At 52.2% G+C, this 22,340-nt stretch overlaps 1 protein-coding gene across 3 annotated transcripts in view; it reads right to left on the bottom strand.

Moving 5' to 3' along the window:
- Positions 1–1,232: 1,232 nt before the first annotated feature.
- The window catches only part of MASP1 (MBL associated serine protease 1), a 58,914-nt gene continuing 37,806 nt past the window's right edge, over positions 1,233–22,340 (bottom strand). Inside the window, exons 9-16 of one of the 3 annotated variants that reach the window (XM_077348026.1) lie at positions 18,648–18,785; positions 17,568–17,642; positions 7,353–7,487; positions 5,406–5,519; positions 4,271–4,456; positions 3,561–3,628; positions 2,497–2,596; positions 1,233–1,807 (exon numbers count right to left, since the gene is read on the bottom strand). In XM_077348026.1, coding sequence (XP_077204141.1) covers positions 1,617–1,807; positions 2,497–2,596; positions 3,561–3,628; positions 4,271–4,456; positions 5,406–5,519; positions 7,353–7,487; positions 17,568–17,642; positions 18,648–18,785 — 1,007 coding nt within the window. In that variant the 3' untranslated portion in view covers positions 1,233–1,616. Of the gene's footprint in view, positions 1,808–2,496; positions 2,597–3,560; positions 3,629–4,270; positions 4,457–5,405; positions 5,520–7,352; positions 7,488–9,698; positions 12,831–13,870; positions 13,976–17,567; positions 17,643–18,647; positions 18,786–22,340 lie in introns of those variants that run through there. The other 2 variants (XR_013233360.1, XM_077348027.1) reach the window with 2 other exon arrangements.

Here is a 22,340-nt window from a genome sequence, read left to right as displayed (position 1 = left end):
CTGCAGAAACCGAAGAATGCGGCATGCAGCGATGTGCTGGAAGCTATCCTACACTTCTCATATATGTTGGCAGAGTCTAAACATGCCTTAGAAACCGAGCACCTGCTGATTAAGAACAAAATAGATTTATTGAACAAGAGAACAATTTGTATAGTAAAGAGGAGAGAGAGAGAGAGAGTTCTGTCTGGTCTAGCAGGAGAGAGGAAGAGAACTAACTAACTGTTCTCAGAAGAACAGGGGAAAACCTGAATGAGCCAATCAGAGGCAAGAAGAGGAACTATGTGAAACAGGGGAGGTCCCTAACTTTGCTGTTCTAGCTAGCTGCTCCCCTTCATTGCCGTGCAGACTTTCCAGTCGCTTCTTTGAATAGATCAGCCTTTCTCAACCTTTTGACCGTTGAGAAAACCCTAAAACATTCTTCAGGCTTCAAGGAACCCCAGGGATCGTGCAGAATATAGTTGGGAAGCAGAGATGTGGGCACGCCCCTCCCCTCCCCACCCCCTCCAGGCCCATCATTGGCCACTTTGGGAGGAGAGGGTGGGTCAACATGACAATATATATGGCCATATCACCCAATAAATGTTTAACAAATTAAAAAAAAATTAATTCCCACCCATTTGGGAAACGCTTCCAGGGCTGTGAAGAAACCCCAGATTTTCACCAAACCCTGGCTGAGAAAGGCTGATATAGATGCACAGTAGATCTTGCACTGAATTCCCCCTGAGAATTTTTGTCTGCAAGTCAGAGATCCCACATCCCTGTCGGTCTACAACATGCCAAATGCAGGTTTGCGTAGCTTCCATTTGCCTCTGGCCACTTATGAAAGCAAGGAGGGGGCTTAACTCCTCCCCTGCCATTTGGCATTGATGACTGAACCTGGCTTCACTGTTTTCGTGGTGGGTGAGTTCAATGTTGTGTGGGGGGGGAAGTATTCTTAAAGACTGCCCAACATTTCCTTTAAAAGACTAACAGCACAGTGGGTTAATTGGTTTTAATTTCTGCAACCAAGCAGAGGTGAAAGGGTTAATTCTCCTCTCTCTTCTCTCCCCGCCCCCAACGCATGGCTCCAAGGCAAATTAAGGCAGTATGACTATGCATTTTACAGACAGATCAAGGTTATTTTCTTGGTTTATGCCTGGGTGGCCAAACCGTGGCGCTCCAGATGTTCATGGACTACAGTTACCATGAGCCCCTGCCAGCATACTGGCAGGGGCTCATGGTAATTGTAGTCCATGGACATCCGGAGCGCCACGGTTTGGCCATCTCTGGATAGACCAAGAAAATAGCCTTGATCTGACTATGTTATTTGAGCCTCCATCAATACCTGCGGAAACATGTGATGCCTCAAGGTTTTCGTTCATCTTGCCTCAAACCTAACTAGTTAATGCCAGCCAAAGGTATCACTGATTTCTCTGCACCAGTTCTTGGAAAAGAGTCCAGTTCAGCGGGGAGTTCAGCTCTTGCCTGTCTCCCTGAACGAGTGAACTGAGCGTGTCCTGATCTAGGTCTGTCTTGGGCAGGGGCCAAAGGCAGAGATCTGGTGGACCAGATTTGGCGAGGTTCTTCTTGCTCCGGGGGTCCATCAGCAGGGGTTCGTCTCTGGGAGGCATCAGGATTCAATATTCCACTCCAGTGACCTGCTTAATCCACGGCAGACTCCGGAACACGTTGGAATATACCCCGTAGCGGTCGTTCAAGCCGCACCCGTCGCCCCAAGACACGGTGCCGATCAGCTGCCATTGTCCCGTCTGGTTCTTCAACGTGACCATGGGACCGCCGGAGTCTCCGCTGCAGGCGTCTTTTCCTCCTGGGGACAAAGAGAAGAGTTGGAGCCCACCTTTCCATTCCCACAAGCCACAACGCTCCACACAGAATGTTCAAACAGAAGCCAGTGGGTTTGCTAGTGCATACTGCCGTGCTAGGGATGCCAGCCTCCAGGTGGGCCCTGAAGCGCCTCCCGAATTCCAGCTTATCTTCAGACTACAGAAATGAGTTCCCTCGGGGGAAATGGTTGCTTGGGAGGAGGGCAGAGGCCTGTGGCCTTCTACCCCAGGGAGGTTTTTGTCCTCCTCCAGCTCCACACCCAAATCTCCAGGAGATTTCCAGATTGTGACAACCCTATCCTGTATCCCGCGCCAGGGGGACCTCACAACCCTGTAACGAATAGGAAAGTAGCCTTGTGGAGCCATAGATCTTCGCCTTCTGGAAATGTATACCAGTTCTTCTTGTTTTTTATTTTTAAAAGGTAAAGGTAAAGGTATCCCCTGTGCAAGCACCGGGTCATGTCTGGCAGGGGCTCATGGGAATTGTAGTCCATGAATATCTGGAGGACCACAGGTTGACTACCCTTGCTCTAAGCTCTCAGGTGGAAGTCTTTCACATCACCCACCCACCACCTACTCCTCGTAACAGGGACTGAACCTGGGACCTTCTGCATGCAAAACAGATGCTCCATCATTAACCCACCGCCCTTGGCCATTTCTGCCCTGGCCGTACCTTGTCTTTCTCCGGCACAGATCATATCTTCTGTGATGACCTTCTGAAGCCTGGCATAAGCTTCCTTGCACATGGCGTGATCCGTCAGCGGGATCTCGATCTATGGTACAAAAAAGGGAGCTGGGTGGGTTGATTGGCTGATGCAAACAGGCCTCTCCTGGCTCTGAGGGATCATCTCCACCACAGCCCTATGCCGGTTTCACAGCTCTGGAGACCTCAAGATGTAGTGACAGCTACAGGAGTAGACAGCTTTTGAAGGGATCGGAATGCATTCGTGGCAGAGATGTCTGTCAGCCATGGTGACCGAGGAGAACTTCCACTTTCAGAGGCACTAAACCTCTGAATCCCAGAGCCAGGAGGCAACATCAGGGGAAGATCATGGCCTCTCTGCCCTGTTGTTGGCCCTCCAGAAGAACTGGTTGGCCCCTGTTGGAGACGGGTGGCTGGACTGGAAATCCATTGAAATGACAGATCCCCAGTTTCCACCTGGAGGTTGGCAACCCTAGCCCTAGTCTACCTGCCAAGGTGGCCACTTTCTCCAGGGGAACTGATCCCTGTCGTCTGGTGATCAGTTGCAATTCCGAGAGCTCTCCAGACCTCCCCTGGATGGTGCCACCCTGTAGACTGTGCTGCCTGCAGACCCCAGCTGGGGTGGCCATTTGCCAGGCTGAAGGGTAGGGATGCCAGCCTCCAGGTGGGACCTGGGGATCTCCTGGAATTACGGCTAATCTCCACGCTGCAGAGATCAGTTCCCCTGGAGGAAAGGGCTGCTTGGGAGGGGGGACTCTGTGGCATAGTGCCCAGGCTCCATCCCCAAATCTCCAGGTGTTTCCCAGTGTGGATCTGGCTGCCCTACCCCCCATCCCAGCTGACTGCCCTCCTGGAGACCTGACAACCCTACTGGGGTGTGTGTGTGTGTTCTAAGTGTGTTGCAGCATCTTTGTGAAAGGCGCTTTCCCAAGTTGCCTTTCTTCCCCGAAGCCCAGGCAGGGCCCAGCGGATAAACCTCCTCTCTTGGCTTCCTGAGAAGGCCACCTCCTCCTCCTGGGATTAACTGGTCCCACCTCCATCAAGGAATCCGGGAGACGTTGCAGGAACTGCTTTCCCCATCCGCTGACGACGACCATGGCCTCTGGTGGGGAGAAAGAGACCATCGCCTCAGCACAAGGCAGCCTTTCCCAACCTTTTGACCATACAGGCTCCCCTGGAATATTTTTCAGGCTTCGAGGGACCCTAGAGTTGATGACCCGCCCCTCCAGAGAAGTGGGCATGGAAGAGAGATGCGGGAGCCAGCCAATCTATTGGTCAATCAATTACAATTTCCGTTTCTGTTACAGAGAAAGAGACCAGGCCTGTCGAGCAACAGGGGGAATGGGCTCACAACCCTCTCACTCATCCCCTGTCACCTGCCACCCCCTTGAGCCTTCACAGAATCAGCCTCTCCATCAGATGGCTCTCCAGCCTCTGCTTTAAAATCTCCAGAGATGGAGAAGCCACCACCTCCCGAGGAAGCCTGTTCCACTGAGAAACCGCTCTCACTGTCAGGAACTTCTTCCGGAGGTTTAGACGGAATTTCTTTTGCATTAATTTCATCCCATTGGTTCTGGTCCGTCCCTCCGGGGCAAGAGACTCTGCCCCTGTGCTCGTGGCCAGCTAGAAACAAGCAAACATGTTCAGCCACACTGTTCCCCTGGCCTTTCCCAAATTTAACAGCCCCCAAGCGCATCTAGAGGATTGCTCTGTCTGTCCGAAAGGAGAGGGGGCACACACTCACGGCTTGGTGGGGGTCCCTCCGGAAGGCACACGGGCATCACGTAGTCATTCAGGGCAGCTTCTGCCGAGAGCTCCACCAGGGCAATGTCATTCTCTAAGGTGGCTGCCCGGTAGGACGGGTGCAAGATGAGGGACCTGGGCCGCAGGTGCTGCTCCGTGTCATCTTGCCTTTGGGTCCTGTGCTTCCCTGTCCAAAGAGAAATGGTTGGGGTCAACCTCTCAGGGTTGTTGTGATGCTAAAACAGAGGGCAGGAGAACAGTGTAAGCCTCTAAGGAGATATCAATCGGTAGAATCTGCCCGTTAAAGCTGACTTTTCTCCCGAGGAAAACAGAGCTCCGTTGCTTGGAAATCAATTGTAATTCGGGGAGATCTCCAGTCACCACCTGGAGACTGGCAACCCTAAGGGAAGTTGATTTCAGAAGGATATCCTTCTGAACCACCAAATTAGTGGAACCACCAAATTAGACCCCTAGTCCCTCAAGGTTGGTGGTGGTTCTCCAAGGTCTCAGGCAGAGGTCTTCCCCATCCCCTCCTGCCTGGTCCTTTTTCCTAGAGATGACCCTGGGGATTGAACCTGGGACCTTCTGCCTGCCAAGCAGAGGCTCTGCCACTGAGCCAGGCTCTCAGGCCAAGGTCTTCCCCATCCCCTCCTGCTTGGTCCTTTTCAATGGAGATGCTGGGGATTGAACCTGGGACCTTCTGCCTGCCAAGCAGAGGCTCTGCCACTGAGCCAGGCTCTCAGGCCAAGGTCTTCCCCATCCCCTCCTGCTTGGTCCTTTTCAATGGAGATGCTGGGGATTGAACCTGGGACCTTCTGCCTGCCAAGCAGAGGCTCTGCCACTGAGCCAGGCTCTCAGGCCAAGGTCTTTCCCATCCCCTCCTGCTTGGTCCTTTTCAATGGAGATGCTGGGGATTGAACCTGGGACCTTCTGCCTGCCAAGCAGAGGCTCTGCCACTGAGCCAGGCTCTCAGGCCAAGGTCTTTCCCATCCCCTCCTGCTTGGTCCTTTTCAATGGAGATGCTGGGGATTGAACCTGGGACCTTCTGCATGCCAAGCAGAGGCTCTGCCACTGAGCCAAGGCCCCTCCCCAAAAGAGGGAGACTACCTTCCTGCCCCGAACTCTTCCTTGCTTACCCAAGATGACTGTGAACAAGGACGGGCTGATCACATCCGAGGTTCGGAGAACGGGGTCTTCTGGATTCAGGTCATTGTGGAGGCAGTGAGCAGCGGTCACGATCCACCTGTTGCCTGGGAAACAAGAGGGTGGAAGGGATGACCAGGGGGCATCCGGGGGGATGGGGACACAGAGGTCATGTATTCCACTGGCTACAGGAAGTAAGTCTCTTCCTGCGTGGATCCTCAGAGCCGTTTTGGTTCTGTGCTTCTCTGTTGGACCGGGGAGAAGTAACGGGATCACCTTACAACTTTGCAATCTGTAATAATTAGGAGCTGAAGATTTGCATCCCCCCCCACACTGCTTTTGCATTCTCTTGCTTACATCTGTCTTGTGCTGAAAATCTGCACAATTTTCCTTGCAATAAATCCTGTATAAATTTGGGAGCAGAGCGGGGAGAAGGTGCTGCTTGTTCCTTTTTAAGGGGTTACTACTATTAGGGAGAAGAGCCTAATGCTGGGAGCGATCGAGGGCAAAAGAAAAGGGGGACGACAGGGAATGAGGTGGCTAGATGGAGTCACTGAAGCAGTCGGTGCAAACTTAAATGGACTCCGGGGGATGGTAGAGGACAGGAAGGCATGGAGGATCATTGTCCATAGGGGTCGCGATGGGTCGGACACGACTTCACAACTAACAACAAGAACACTATTAGGAATCTCAGACATCCAAGACTTTAATCCAGTTGGTCAAAAATGGAAGGAGGAAGGCCATCTGATACCAGAAATGGACATGCTGTGGCGTCTTAAGCGGAGGTAAGTTTAATGCTGTTCCCATTGGCTGCAGAGGAGAGGACGCGCAGTAATGGGTTTAAACTTCAAGTACAACGATATAGGCTAGATATCAGGAAAAAACATTTCACAGTCAGAGTAGTGGAAGCAGTGGAATAGGCTGCCTAAGGAGGTGGTGAGCTCCCCTTCACTGGCAGTCTTCAAGCCAAGGTTGGATACACACTTTTCTTGGATGCTTTAGGATGCTTAGGGCTGATCCTGCGTTGAGCAGGGGGTTGGACTAGATGGACTGTATGGCCCCTTCCAACTCTAGGATTCTGTGATTCTAATTTGTCGCCTTCCCTGGTGTCAGTGCAGTGGAAAGGTTAGAGAGTCGGATCTGGTTCAAATCCCTACTCTGGATGAATAAAAATTCTTGGTGATGTAAAAAAACTCTGTGTAAATCTTCCAGAGCAGACAAGACAATCTAGATTATCACTGGGCATGTGCCAATTTTTTTTTTTTAATTTGCAGTTTCAGATTCTGCCAAAAACAATTTGGCCGAATCTGAAAGGCACAGGAACCCCCAAAAAGTTTTGGGGCTTCATTATCAGTTGACGGATGGTTTGAAAACTTTAAAAACCAACAGCTGGCTGGTATCATCTCGGCAAGATCTTAAATTTAGCATAAAAATAATTTGACATTAAAAAACTGAAACATTTTAAAAACGAAAATTCAGACAATGCAGGGTTTTAATGATTTGTGTTTTCACATCCAATTTATGCAGCACTCTGATTCTCGCAGGGTGGGTGCTTGTAAGAGAAACTGGGGCCGGGAGGACAATGTTTGAATCAGATTTCAGCTCAGCAGCGGAGGTACGAACAATTTGCGGACACTCTGCACTTGTTTTTTTCTTTATACGTGCACTGAGTAATTCTCACGCATCTTGCATTCGAGACATGTGGAGCACCACATGAGATTGCGGCCCTGCACAGATCCAAGTGCTGCACCCTGGTTCATTTCGTGAACACGTGTTGGCCCCTTTGGACAAACAACTGTGCACCTATACAGGCCTGTGCATTCCCTGCAACTTGTGCATTCCCTGCAATTCCACTGCAACTTGTGCAGTACTCTGGAACGGAAGAGAAAGCCCTGTTGGAACCATGTTACCTTCCTCAGGCCAAGCCAAAGGGATCCTACCTAAGAGTGATCCTCCGCAGAAGGGACGCCCGTTCCTGTGCAACATGGCGATCCATGGAGAAATCCCCCGCTGGGCGTGGCGGCCATTAGCGATACGGGCCAGCAGACTTCTGGAGAATTTTGGTCTCCCGCAGACTGAAAGAGACAGGAAAGGCATGATTCGGGGCAGGGGTCTTCAGTGCAGTGCCCGTGGGCATCAGAGTTCCAGTCAACACCCTCCTGTAGTGTGCATGATTGAACAGAATATGGGGCATGCCCTGCAGGGGGCGTCGGAGATGTGTAGTTGGCATATTTAGGTCAGGAACGTCTTGGTATTTTTCAAAGAACCTGATTGGCTTAGTTGGAGACTTCCTGCCCCTTTGAACCCACTTCCTCCCCGCTTGGCTCCAAAACGACCAGACTGAATGAAGACAGCAGAACAGTTAGACAGTTAGTTAGGTCTCTCTTTCTCCTCTATTTCTATACGAAGTTGTTTTTCATCGACATCAAACTATTTTGTTCTCTTAAGCTGTCTGGTGCTTCTCCCTCTGCATGTTTAAATTCTGCCAACAACCTAGTGCCTTCCAGCTGTTTTTGGAAAGTTGGCATCATTGGTCAGGCCTCTCGTCCAGGAAAGCTTCTGCCTGGCCACTTGAGATCTGACTGGCTGTGCAGATTTTTGAAGATGTTGCTTTGGCAGCAGGCACCACCATTTGACACCGATCTTTGTTGTGAGACCAAAGGCAAGCTGCTGCAGGAGGAGGAAGAAGGAGGAAGGGCACCTCTGTGCACCTCTAATCTAGGTGTCTAGCTAGGGTTTGGAAATACCTGGAGACTTTGGTGGAGCCAAAAGCAGGATCAAATTGCTGTTGGTAGATTCATTCAGCAATTCAATGTCTTACATTTTCTTGTAATAAATCCTTCTTCAGGCCATTGCTGGCAAGAAGCCACATGTTCAGTAAACACTCTTGAGCGTACCATCTACAGACAGCGTTTTGATAACAACAGACTGTACCTGTTGAATTGTAGACTGAGGATTGTTCAAGAGCGGATTGTCCCTTTCAAAGTGTGAAATGCATGCAATAACTTTTTTGGCTCTTTGCTTGCTGTTTGGCGTTGAGCGCTCTATGGGGTGATATTATTGTGCCGTTATTGTGAGTTGTAAAGTTGGTTATAACACGTTAAGTTGGATCCACTAAAATAAATTTTGGAGGCCTATTACCACTCTTTATTTAAAACTAATGGGAAGATATTACATAGTCCTTTGGATGAGGGGCTTGGGAATGCTCAGCCTGGAGAAGAAGAGGTTGAGAGGGAACAGGAGGGCTCTCTTGAAGTAGCTGAAAGGTTGTGACTTGGAGGAGGGCAGGGAGCAGTTCCTGCCAGCAACAGGAGATAGAAACCTGCAATAATGGGTTTAAACTCCATGTAGAATGATATTGGCTAGATATCAGAAAGAAATTAGTCACAGTCCTAGCCGTTCAGCAGTGGGATGGGCTGCCTCAGGAGGTGGGGAGCTCCCCCTCACTGGGGGTCTTCAAGCAGCGGCTGGACAGATCCTTCTCCTGGATGCTGGATGCTGATCCTGCAGTGAGTAGTGGGTTGGACTAGATGCCCTCTGAGGTGCCTTTCAACTCTAGGGTTCTATGATTCTATTAAAAACTACAAGAGTGGTGACATTTTCCCCACAGTGTTTTCTTTCATTTCTGGATGAGATAAGTGCTAGCCAGGATATACTATCCCATGGTGGGGGGAATAGACCTGGGATCCTTAAAAACTGCCCCCAGATATTCTGGAACACAGCCAGAAAAATATGGAAAAGGTGCAGAAAAGGGGCAACTAAAATGATTAAGGGAATGGAACCCTCTCCTGTGAAGAATGGTTGCTCAGATCATGGCTCTTTAACATGTAGAAATGACAATTGACGGGTAAGTTTGACAAAATATCCGAGGAAGAGTGCTTGTCCTCGAAAGCTCATGCTTTTATAAATCTTTGTTGGTCTTAAAGGTGCCTGACTGGACTCTGATTTTAAAATGGTTCTTGGGCTGAGAGCGAGAAGGGAGAGAAAGAAGTCCCCTTCTCCAGAAGTCCCTCTCCACCCAAAGGGTCATTCACCTGTGGAATTCCCTGCTGCAGGAAGTGGTGGTGGATACAAGCACAGAGGGGACTGGATGAACGCATGGAACAGAGATGGATCAGTAGTTATGGGCCACAAGGTGTAGACGGGGCACTCTGTGCATGCCTATTTATTTATTTATTTGTTTGTTTGTTTGTATTGGGGCGGTCCCTGTAGCAGTCAAGGGTGCCGCCATTTTCATTTTTTCCACAACGAGAAGCCCCGTGGACAGAGTTCAGGACGTGCAAAGATTCGTATGTCACGGCAGTTTTATTCCTGTTCCATTAAGGATAATAATACAAAATAGTAGGCATAGTATAAAACCAAGTACAAAATCCTTATTGGTGTAGTATCTTTTAAATACGTAACTAAGCCAGGTGTGCTTCCCTGAGCCCATATTAACATAGGCTCCTTTCCCTGGATTGTTTCTGGTCCCGCTTTCCTCTTCCACCGCATTCGACTCCAGTTCAGTTGGCAAAGGAGCCAGAATTGTCCATGGAGGAAGATTCAGGGGCCAGGAAATGACCCCTTTCTGCGGGAGGAGTGAGTGGGGTGGAGGCAGGTGAGGAGAGGGGGGGCACAAACCCACCCCTGGGCTGTCACTGCAGCCCCAGCCCCACTCAGCTCTCCATGTGCTATTTGTCACCCAAGTGGGCACCGCCTTTTCCCCTGGCTGTAGGGTTGTGGGGGTGGAGCCTGGGGGAGGGGGAGGGACCTCTGGTTTGGGGAGGGACCTCAGCAAGGGGCCATGTGACAGAATCCAGCCTCCAAGGCTCTGTTTTCTTCAGAGGAAGTGGAAACCAGTGGTATTGGGAGGAGGGAGGGGGGTGCTCCAGGCTCCACCTGGAGGTTGGCAACCCTACATTGTACCAGCCTTACCTTCCCCTCCCCCTACCTCTATGCATAGCTGAACCATGGTTTAAGAAACGGCAGATCTTGGCTGTGAACAAAGAAACCAAGCAAAATCCAGTTAAAGGGCGGGGTGGATGGCAGAGGCAAAAAATGGAGTTTCTTCCCACCATTGTGGAGGTGAAGTTCAGCTCCTCCCCTTTCTTGGGATCAGCTGCAGGTAGAGGGGGGGGTCAAAACCGAGGGCCTGTCCACAGCTACCCCACTATTTTCTTTGCTCTGTCTTAGGGAAGGAAGGAGCTCAGAAGGAGTACAAGGTTGCACGGAGGGCCAGCGGGCTGCAGTGGCTAAGAAGTCGGACTTGAATTCAGAGCACCGGGTTCGATTCCCCACTCCTCTTCCACGGGAAGCCTGCTGGGTGACCTTGGGCCTGTCGCAGTTCTCTCTGAGCTCTCTCAACCCCCCACTTCCTCATAGGGTGCCTCACAAGGGGGAAAAAGACAAGGACAGAGAATCTTTCCCCTTCGCTGCTGGGAACATTGGTGGTTGGATAGGGGCACCCTCTTTGGGTGCCCATAGAATTGGACCCCTCGATCCAATCTTTTTGAAGCTTGGGGTTTTTTTTGAGGAGAACTACCCTGCTCAGCTACCCTGCCCATTTGGTGTCTTTATCTCAACCCCTCCTCCCCCCCACAGAATAGGCAGAAAGGGAAAATCCCCATTGACTTTAATGGTGCTGTAGGTTATTCTGGTGCCAAATTGATTTGGATTTGTCTGAATCTGAACAGGGAAGTGTGCTTTGGGATTTGGGATTTGGGCTGAATCTACTCAGGCTGAATCCGAACCCCCCCCTTTTTTTCACCTGACCTGCTTCTTTGACTCCCAGCAAGGACCTGCATCCCCCCCCCCCATTCCCATCCTCATAATAGCTTCATTTTCGCCTCCGCTTGGCCACTGTAACCATAACATTGTGAATCTGGGTCACTGATATGGTTGCCAACTCCAGACTGAGAAATTGGGGAGGGGCCTCAGTGGGGTATGCGACACACTCCCCACTCCAAAAGAAGAAGAGTTGGTTCTTATATCCTGTTCTCAATTCTCAGAGGAGTCTCAAAGAGGCTTCCAATCGCCTTCCCTTCCTCTCCCCACAACAAACACCCTGTGAAGTCGGTGGGGCTGAGAAAGCTCAGAGAGAACTGTGGCTGGCCCAAGGTCACTGCACTGACTTCCTGTGGAGGAGGAGAGGGGAAACACACCTGGCCAATCAAAAGCAGTCATTTGCTCCAGGGGGACTGACCTCTGTTGTTTTCGGAGATCAGCTGTCACTCTGGGAGACCTCCAGTCCTCACCAGGAGGTCGGTAACCCTAAATGGACGTCCTAGTTGGGAGTGCAAAATGGCATCAATCTGACAACAAAGCAAACCTCTGAAGGTTCAGCAAATAAAATATTCCTGCAAAAGACGTAATTCTCGTGAGAAAGGCAGTTGGGCGTTCCTTTTCCTTTCAAAACAATTGTAATCTGTGGTGTGGAAAAAAATAACGCGGTCCAGAAACGTTCTCGGAGTGTGTGCAAGAAAACGGCACTTTGGTGCAGCCGTTCCTCCAGCTGGCCGGCCGCCCTCGGCCGTGGCCCTGCTCTCTCATCCCAGTTCATCTCCCCAGGTTGGGATTCCCGAATGTCCCCCCGGTTTGCTCTTGGAGCCAGTCCACGTAGTTGGCGACCTTGGTGTAAACCCCGTAGACCTGTTTGCTCCCGCATTCCTCCGGGCCGCCCCACGAGACCAGTCCTTGGGCCACCCACTTTCCACTCTCCAGGTCTTGGATGACGAAGGCTCCCCCGCTGTCTCCGAGGCAGGTGTCCTTCCCGCCTTCGTAGTAACCGGCACAGAACATGTTCTCCGTGACGCTGTAGTTCCCCGACCGGGATTCGTAGCTCGTCTTGCACTCGGCGTGGAGCACGACCGGCAGCTTCACGTACTGCAGGACGTCCGACAGGGTCCTCATGCCGGAGCTGAAGACATCGTCCACCGTGACGTTGGGGTTGGAGATGCCCCAGCCTGCGACTAAGCCCAGCGTGTTGGGCTGAGGGCCTTCCAGCTCGTGTTCCAGGCGGGGAACGCAAACGGGCATCACGTACGGCCCCATGGCCACCTTCTCCTTCAGCTTCACCAAAGCGATGTCGTGGTTGTAGTTCTGGATGTCGAAGGCCTTGTGGAGGATGATCTTCTCCACCGTCCGGTTGACGGCGTCCACCTTGTTCCGGACGTTGTGAAGACCCAGGTAGACGGTGACGTGCTCCTTGGAGACCGGGGTGATGGTGTGGTCCCTGCGTTGGGACTGAAGGACGTGGGCGGCCGTCAGCACCCAGAATTCGGAGAGGAGGGCCCCGCTGCCGAACCACTTGTCGTTGGGCACCCGGGACGTGTCCTCCACCACGATGAGCGCTTGCCACGGGAAGAAGCCGGGCTCAGCGTTCCGCCCGCCGATGATCCGCTTGACGAGGGTGGGCAGCGGGCGGGCGGGCTGTCCACAGACTGGGAGGGGGGAAAGGACAGAAGAGATGGTCAGTCTACCGTGGCTGGAGGTGACACCCAAAAGGTCGCCCAACAATGACCCTCAGGTAGATTATGCCAGGTGTCCGCTCTGCGTTGGAGTGCTAGAAATAATCCTGTTCTGTGAGGCTTCTGTTTCCTAAACCTAAACTTACTGGCACAACGAAACAAAATCAGAGTCCAGTGGCGCCTTTAAGACCAACAAAGATTTATTCAAGGCGTGAGCTTTCGAGTGCAAGCACTCGAAAGCTCACGCCTTGAATAAATCTTTGTTGGTCTTAAAGGCGCCACTGGACTCTGATTTTGTTTTGTTGGGCTGCTTCAGACCAACACGGCGACCCACTTGAATCTAAACTTCCGGGGACAGGGTTGGGGGATGACAAGAGAGGAGTACTCTAATGGAGACCCTCCCCGCTCTGCTTGCCCTCTGCGAATGGCATCACATCCATGCCACTCCACTGGTCCAAAGGCCCCGAGCTCCCTTTTGCTCCTGCTTGTCTCTTTGCTCTACCTTTATGACCTGTGCCCTGACCTGGAAGGCCCGGCAGCCCTAATCCCCTGAGATCTCAGAAGCTGAGCAGGGCTGACCACGGCTAGTATTTGGATGGGAGACCTCCAAGGATTTGGGTGGGAGTTCTGCCAAGGGGCCATCTTGTAGCTGCACCCACCGCACCACATCAAAACTCCACAGGCCCAAAAAGGATGGGAACCCGTCAACTATACATTTGATTCTGAGATTGTTCAGGGAACGTTTGCCTTTGCCTGCCCCCCCTGCCCCTCCCCCACCCCCCGTCATGAGCCCTAATATTCCTACCAACCGGGGCCGTCCCTGCTTAGCTGCTGAGATCTATCAGGCTTGTCTGGACTATCCTCTGAAGACTGGCACCTGAGGTTTGCTCCCAACAATTTCCTCAGTTTCCCCCGCCCTGGGAGAGCCGTGATCTGTGGCATAATCTACCCGCAATGATGCACCTGCACCGTGTGGCACCATCCATCATTGCGCCCTCCTGGCCCCAGAATACCTTGCTGGGGCTGTCAAAGCAACATGCAGAGGGAGGCCTGGCCGCTGGGCCTGTCGTGTTGCCAGGAGCCAACACAATGTGCCCCTCCTTCGGAGAGAGTCTAGGCTGGCAACGAAAGAGAACACAGACAAGTGTTTCTACGGCATCGGGGGGAGTGGGGAAGAGAAGGGAGTCCTGCAATGCCACCCGGGAGGTCTCTGGGTGAGGCCTTCGGGGGAAGACCTTTGGGTGAGGTCTTCGCCCAGATTTAAAGCGGGTACAAGTTTTGCAGTGGTCCATGCCCGATGGTGAATCCACCGACAAGTCGTAGAAGAAGAGCTGGTTTTCATGCCCTGCCTTCCCCTTCCCCTTCCACAAAGGAGTCTCAACCCCAGAACAGACACCCTGTGGGGTAGGTGAGGCTGAGGGAGCTCTGAGAGAGCTGTGACTGGCCCAAGATCACCCAGCTGGCTGCGTGTGGAAGAGGCTGCCTTTCTTAACCACTGCACCATGCTGGCTCTCAATGCGTCTCTGCTCACACCGCCCTGGCACAGGGGTCACAGATCGAAATGGGTGAGTTTTGTTCATAGGGCAAGGCTAGAGGGAATGCCTCACCAGGCAGATTGCAGAGGGACTTTCCCAGGACAGTAAACATGGAAGACAAACAAGGACTCCCATAGCAGTCACAGTTTGCTAGAAGGGTTATGTCCATGGGCCAGTTGGAAACAGAAATGGCATAGACACTGTGGCTGTGCTCTCTGAGGAGAGCGACGAAGATGATCTGGGGCCAAGGGACCAAGCCCTATGAGGGACTTGGGAATGTTCAGCCTGGAGAAAAGGAGGTTGAGAGGGGACATGATAGCCCTCTTTAAGTATTTGAAAGGTTGTCACTTGGAGGAGGGCAGGATGCTGTTTCTGCTGGCTGCAGAGGAGAGGACACGCAGTAATGGGTTTAAACTTCAAGTACAACGATATAGGCTAGATATCAGGAAAAAGTTTTTCACAGTCAGAGTAGTTCAGCAGTGGAATAGGCTGCCTAAGGAGGTGGTGAGCTCCCCCTCACTGGCAGTCTTCAAGCAAAGGTTGGACACACACTTTTCTTGGATGCTTTAGGATGCTTAGGGCTGATCCTGCGTAGAGCAGGGGGTTGGACTAGATGGCCTGTATGGCCCCTTCCCACTCTATGATTCTATGATTCTATGATCTGAAATATGTAAAAGATTGAGGCTGCAGCCAGCCCACGGAGGGGTCAGCTTCTCTTATGTCTCGGTGTGTGTATTTTGTTATACTTTTCAATGCCTTGCGGAGCTCTTGTTGCTGTTGTATTTTGCTTGGTCGAAAGGTATTCTCCAAATGAGATTTTGCTGCAAAAACATTTCTAAAGAGCCACCAAGTGGGAACAGGCCACAGGAGCGTCCAGTCCGGCACTCTGTGACCCAGTGAGGAAATATCGATGTGGAGGGCACAGAACCCGTGTGGTCTGACCCCCCCCCCCGCCCCCCAGAGGCATTGAAGCCTTTAAAAAGGTCACAAGAGACCTCATTATGGACACTCCCCCCACCCCATTGTTCAGTATGGTGATCAGACAAAATATGTGATGACCATTAACCTCCCCATCGAGGCCCGCTTGGTGAGAAGCAGGTTGGGCTGCACTTTCTGTTAGAACACGCAAGGTCTGAAGTATGCAGGGATCAACAGCATGCGAAGAACATCCTACAGAAACAGTCGGAGACCTCCTGCTCCTTTGAGCCCCCTTCCGCCCTGCCTGCTTGCAGGAGAACTACAGTTAATCAGTTAGACAGTTAGGACAATCTCTCTCCTCTCTCACTCAGAAAGCTTGTTTCTCTTCTCAATAAAATTACCTAGGTCATTTGAGCAGCTGTTTCTGCACAGGACTGTGGCCTAATTCTGCTGCTGCAGACAGATGTGCATGGCTACTGGTCTGGATCTAGGACTAGAAAGAGAGTGCCAAACTGCCGCACTGTCTGTCCCTCCTGGGCCCAGGCGAAGAGGGACTCTGCCCCAGAACAGAAGGCAGAAAGCAGGGGGAGAGGGATCCCTGGCTGCTGGAGAGCTGAAGCACAGAGAATTCCTTGCTCTTGGATGACTCCCTCAATGTTTCCCCAGGAATTGCCAGCCCGCCTGGCTTCCGTCACTACCAGGAGCAGCAGATGTGATGGAGAGAGAGAGACAGAGAGTGAGAGAGAGAGCAGGGCAGAGCGGATGTTTTCAGCAAAAGATAATGTTGTACTTGCATGTAAACTTTCGTGTAAACTTTCTGGGAACCCGTACAGCGCTTAACCCCCCCTCTCCCGAAAAGTCACTCCAGACCTGCCTGCCCAACAACTTTCCTTTTTCCTCAGAAGTTTTTGCTCAGACCTCCCAGCTGGCTGGCTCACAACCAAACCGTCTGTTTATCCAGGCCTGATACCAGCAGCAGCTGCGGAATCTCCACAAGTACTCCTGCCCCGTGACAGGCAAACTCACAAGAGGGGCGCAGGTAATAGTTGGCATTGTGTGTCACTCACTGCTGTTTTCATTTGGTGGCAAGAAAATGGGAGAGATGCCTGAAGGGTCATTTTTCTACATTCATCCCAGGCCAAAGGTTAAGTGAAACCTCAAGAAAATAACAATGAATAAGTAGGTCAAGACCCAGCTGGAATCCCACCCTGGGAGTATTGGTGAGAGAGACAGAGAGACAGACAGAGACAGACAGAGACAGACAGAGAGAGAGAGAGAGACAGACAGACAGACAGACAGAGACAGAGAGACAGACAGAGAGGCAGAGACAGAGAAAGAAAGACAGAGAGACAGAGGGAGAGAGACAGAGAGAAACAGAGACAGAGACACAGAGAAAGAGAAAGACAGAGAGACTGAGACCAGGAAGATGATGGATGCCAACCCCAGCGTGCAACGTTCCTGGAGGTTTTGGGGGTGGATTCACAGGAAGTAGCGTGCCCGCTCTGGGTTGCAAAATACCAGGCAATTTGGGGAATGGGGTGTCGGGAGGGAGGGGTGTGGGGAGGGGTGGGACCTCCGCAAGGGATGATGCCATAGACTCCGCCCTCCCAAGTATCCCTTTCTCCGGGGAAACAGATCTCTGCTGAGTGGAGATCGATCGTAATAGCAAGAGGTTGGCATTCCTATGGGGAGGGAAGGGTTTGGGGAGGGGGAGAATCTCATCAGGGAATTCTGTCAAAGCAGTTCTTTTCTCAAGGGGAGCAGATCTCTGACCTGTGGAGGCCAGTTGCAGTTCTGGGAGATCTCCTGCCACTGCCTGGAGGTGGCAGCCCTGATCTTGGGAAGTGAAGAAGAGCTGTTTCCACCGCCACCCTGCTTTCATTACCCGAAGGGGTCCCAAGGGTGTTTACAAACACTTTCCCCTCCTTCTCCCCACCACAGACACCCTGTGAGGTAGGTGGGGCTGAGAGAGCTCTGGAAGAATTGCTCTTGAGAATTGCTCTAAGAGAACTGTGACTGCATGCAGAGGAGGTGTGGGGAATCAAACCCAGTTCTCCAGATTAGAGCCTGCCGCTCTCCGTCACTGCACCACACTGGCTTCCTTGGGGCAAGATTTCACCCCAAACGTGCTACCCGGTGGTTGTTTCATGAAGACTCTGCCCTCCCGCGGAAGGAAATTGCTGCGCCCTCTTTAAAACGGAGGCTCGTACCCAGCAGCAACAGTGTGCATCACTGTAAGGCAATGAAGTTTTGGTACCTGGTTGGCAGGATGGCAGGCCCGTCCCCAGCTCGGCACTGATCCAGACCCCTCGGGGGTCACAGGTGAAGATCCCTTGGAAGAAACAAAAAGCAGAGCTGTCAACACACATTCTGCCACCAGGGGTCACCCCAGCAACATTTTGCCAGCTTGGGTTGCCAATGTGCAAGAACAGGGGTAGTCAAACTGCGGCCCTCCAGATGTCCATGGACTACAATTCCCAAGAGCCTCCTGCCAGCGAATGCTGGCAGGGGGCTCATGGGAATTGTAGTCCATGGACATCTGGAGGGCCGCAGTTTGACTACCCCTGTACGTTGCAAGGAGCATTTCGTAAGGTGCCACATCACCATGGGGGATGTATTTATTGGGATATGTGCTTGTTTGTTTTTTATATAGAGCAGTCCTGGTTCGCAGTGCTCTAGTGTCTTTTGTAAGTAAGAAATAGAAAAGGAAAAAAAAACAGGTCCCAGACTAGAAGGGCCTTATAGTCGAAAACCCAACTATAGTGGATTAGATAGATTCATGCAAGTTATTACGACACTCAAATTAATGGAACTCCCAGGACTCAACAGGGATATTGGTTTCTTGTCTCACTACATATGCTAACCTCATTCAGCTCTGAAATCTGCATTCCTTACAACCCCCTCTTCATTTTATTTCGTTTAGGACAATGGGATTGTATGGTGGGTTGCAATGGGGTGTAATGAATCATAGAATGACACAGTTGGAAGGGACCCCCAGGGTCATCGACCCCAACCCCTCTTCACAATGCAGGAGCTCACACCTACCTACCTACCCACCCACAGTGACCCCAATATCATGCCCAAGTGATCCCCCCACCAAAAATCTTCAGAATCCAGCCTAGGCTGAAAGAAATTCACCAACCATCCCAGGTGGAGGCACCTGCCATCCCTGAGGGCACCCAGTTTCTAGCTGAAAGTGGAGGCTGGACTTCTCGGCTGGACCAGGAAGGCCTGTCTGGTGTGCTTCCCCGCCCCCATTAAAGCCACTTGCCCCTCCTCCTCTGGCTTTTGAGACCCCAGCTCCTTCCCCTCCCCCCGCAAAGCCCGACGTTCTCACCTGTGACGTTGGGCACCATCTGGTAGTAGGGATGCTGGCAGAAGTACCGGATCCCTGACTGGTAGGTGGTCAGGTTGTCCGACGTGGAGAAGGTGACGCTGCCGTGGTCCAGCTCCGGCGGCTGCTTGCAGTCGGCCACTAGGGATCCCAGCACGAAAGGGGACAATTCAGAGAAACTCTGCCTCTTCTCTGCGTTTCCCATCAGCTCACCAGCCAGAAGCCTTCCCATGCTTGCCTGCTATGCATCTAGGGTTGCCAACATCCAGGGAGTGGCTGGAGGTCTCCCACTAACTGATTTCCAAGCAACAGAGATAAACCACCTGGAGAAAACGGCTTCTTCGGGAGGTGGACTCTGTGGCGTCATACCCCATTGAGGCCCCTCCCCTCCCCTCCCCAGGCCCCGCCCTCATCAGGCTCCGCCTCCAAGCTTTCCCGGCATTTCCCAACCAAGAGCGGGGAACCATAGGGGTGGAGCCTGAGGAGGGACTGCAATGGGGCATCAGGCCATAAACTCCTCCCTCAAAGGAAGCCATTTTCTCCAGGGGAGCTGATTTCTATTGGCTGGAGATGAGATGGAATTCTGGAAATCCCCCAGGTGCCATTTAGAGGTTGACAACACTACTGGGGATGCCAACCTCCAGGTGGGGGCTGGAGTTACAACTCATCTCCATAGCAAAGTCCGTCCCCCTGCCGGGAGCACGGGGCTGCTTTGGAGGGTGGGAATTCAGGCCTGCTGAGGTCCTTTTCCTCCCCAAATGCACGAATCTCCTGAAATTTCCCCAGGATTCTACAGGGATTCCCAACCCAGCGCTGGCAGCCTTCACTGGGAGACCAATGGGAGACCAATTGCCTGCAGAGGAAAGGATGCGCAGTAATGGGTTTAAACTACAAGTACAACGATATAGGCTAGATATCAGGAAAAGGTTTTTCACAGTCAGAGTCGTTCAGCAGTGGAATAGGCTGCCTAAGGAGGTGGTGAGCTCCCCCTCACTGGCAGTCTTCAAGCAAAGGTTGGATACACACTTTTCTTGGGTGCTTTAGGATGGTTAGGGCTGATCCTGCGTTGAGCAGGGGGTTGGACTAGATGGCCTGTGTGGCCCCTTCCAACTCTAGGATTCTGTGAGACCCGCAAGGGCTCCTTCTTGGGTGCTATCAGGAGACCCTGGACTAATGGGGGGGGGGTCTCCCGGACACAACTCTTTTCAGCCTCTGAAGCAGCATGTATTACTACTGAATGTGGGCTACCTACGGATTTATTTTGCGGGAAAAATGGCTGTGTGCATTTGGGGTGCAATGTGAGTGATCTGCCGTGTGCCTCATTCAAAAGCATATGAGGAATATCCTGCAGAGGGCATCGAAGGAGATGTGAAGTTAGCATATTTTGATTAAGAACTTCCTGCTGTTTTCCAAATAATCCTCCCTTCTGTCCCTGCTTGCTTCCAGAACAGACAGAATGAAAGAACAGTTAGCCAGTTAGTTCTCTCTCTCTCTCTCTCTCTCTCTCTCTCTCTCTCTCTCTCTCTCTCTCTCTCTCTCTCTCTCTCTCTCTCTCTCTCTCTCTCTCTCTCTCTCCTTCTCCTTTCTTTCTATACAAAGTGGTTTTTCTCCTAAATAGAACTGTTTTATGTTTTATTCTTATAAGCAGTTTGATGCTCTCCTCTCTTTGCATGTTTAAACCCTGCCCTCCTAGAACACAGTCGGATGACCCTCCAGAGTCCCAAGTGCCGTGCTGGTCCTGTGCTTCCTAAGCAGATAAATCAGAGCAGCTTTGCCTCTCCAAAGGTTGGCAGCCTAAGAAAAGGAAATCTAGTGAGCAGGGGAAGGTGTAAGGAGCGTGAGAACCCGCAAAAGGAGGTGAGGCAGGCAGAACTGTGCTCAGACGCAGCTCAGGAACAACCATGCAAAGATAACTGACCTATTTTGCATGAGTGTTTATTTCAGGATTGATGAGGTTGCCAAGTCCCAGGGACCAACTGGAGATCTCCAGAGAAGGTTGCCAGCTCTGGGTTGGGAAATGCCTGGAGACTTTGGGGGTGGAGCTGGATCTGGGGCAGGGAGGGGCTTCAGTGGAGTGTAATACTCTGGAGCCCACCCCCCCTCCAAAGCAGCCCTTTCCTCCAGGGGAACTGATCTCTGTTGCCTGGAGAGGAGCTCCAAAGCCAGAAGGTCCACCTGGGCCTGGCACCCCTGCCAGTTCCACAATCTCAGCCTATCCTACCTCACAGGCTTGTTGTTGTGATGTGAGGGACGCAGAAAGGTACTGTGGGAAGAGCTGGGAGAAAATCCCACTTCCAAGTGGAGGGATGCCAGCCTCCAGGGGGGACCTGGGGACCCCCCAGAAGTACAGCTCCCTCTTGGCTCTGGGATTCGGAGGTTTAGTGCCTCTGAAGGTGGAGGTTCCCTTCCGTCACCCCGGCTAGTAGCCATCGATAGATTTCTTCATGAATCTGTCTCACCCCCTTTTCAGGCTGTTTTCCTCAGGACTGGCTCTCTTGGGCAGGACTGCCCAGGATGGCAAAACGGGCAGATAAACCACGACTTCAAGAGGGGCAGAGAATTCCTTCCCGGGTTCGTTTCTCCAGCAAGAGATTCTTGCACATTTTGTAGGTGCAGCTTTGCTGAGAAAGGGATTTCTTCCCCCTTGCCTGTGAATTCCGCACCTGCCCCCTCCCTTCCCATGACAGAATGCAATTTTTGGGAAATGCAAAGAATGACTGGGAAGGGCTGGAAAGGAGGCCAAAGGCCAAGGAGGTGAGGAAAGAAGCACAGGACGGCCCTCCAGCAAGAGGGGGCCGGTCTGCTCAGTGAGAGACGGGCAACCAGGTTCGGTGCTTTACATGCATGTGGTGGGGTCAGAGAGAAGTCCCCCCAGCCAAGCCCTACCTGGTAGCCCTGACTTGAAGTGACACATTGGTCCTCCCATCTCCCCACTCCCAAATGGGGTTGCCATTCCCCAGGTGGGACCTGGAGAACACCCCCTCCCCATCACAATTGATCTCGAGGCAGCCACAATCCACTCCCCTGGAGGAAATGGCTGCTTTGCAGGGGCTCATGGACATCGTAGTCCATGGACATCTGGAGAGCCAGTTTGGCCACCTCTGCTCTATGGTATGAGTCCCTGCTATGGTCCCTTCCCTTCCCAAACTCCATCCTCCTCAGCTCCCACCCCTAAAATCTCCAGGAATTTCGCAACACAGAGTTGGCAACCAGACTTGCAACCCCCTTACTGCTTGCTCAGCTGTGTCGTGAGAACAGAGAGAATTGACTCCTCCCTCCCACGCCCCCAAAAGCATCTTTCCCAGTATTGCGTAAGGGATGCGTCTGCTTTCTCCTGCATGGGGGGCTGCATGGGTCGTCTTGGCCAAAGGAAACAGACAGGCGGCAGTGTGGCATGGACTTGGGGGAGGAGGCGGAGAGCGGCTCTCCTTCGGAGAAGCCCCCCCCCCATGACTGTCCTTCTGGGGAAGGCTTTTTTCCGTCAGCGGAACTGAGGCAGCAGCGCTCCACGGTGGGCCGAGCAGATGGCATGTGCCTCTCGCCAAACTCCTCCACCACCGCTTTGCAGATGGCTGACGGAGATCCATGAATCTTCGAGTCTCCGGTGCGCATGAGCTTGCCTCTGCAGTGTGTGGGGATCTCCTCCCTCCCTCCACTGAGCAAGGAGCAGAAACAGGTTTGAGGTCAGGGGCACCT

The sequence above is a fragment of the Paroedura picta genome, chromosome 8 (assembly GCF_049243985.1).
Source record: "Paroedura picta isolate Pp20150507F chromosome 8, Ppicta_v3.0, whole genome shotgun sequence".
Lineage (NCBI taxonomy): Eukaryota > Metazoa > Chordata > Lepidosauria > Squamata > Gekkonidae > Paroedura > Paroedura picta.
The sequence above is the reverse complement of the archived record's forward strand: the minus strand, read 5'-3'. Positions and strand labels throughout refer to the sequence as shown.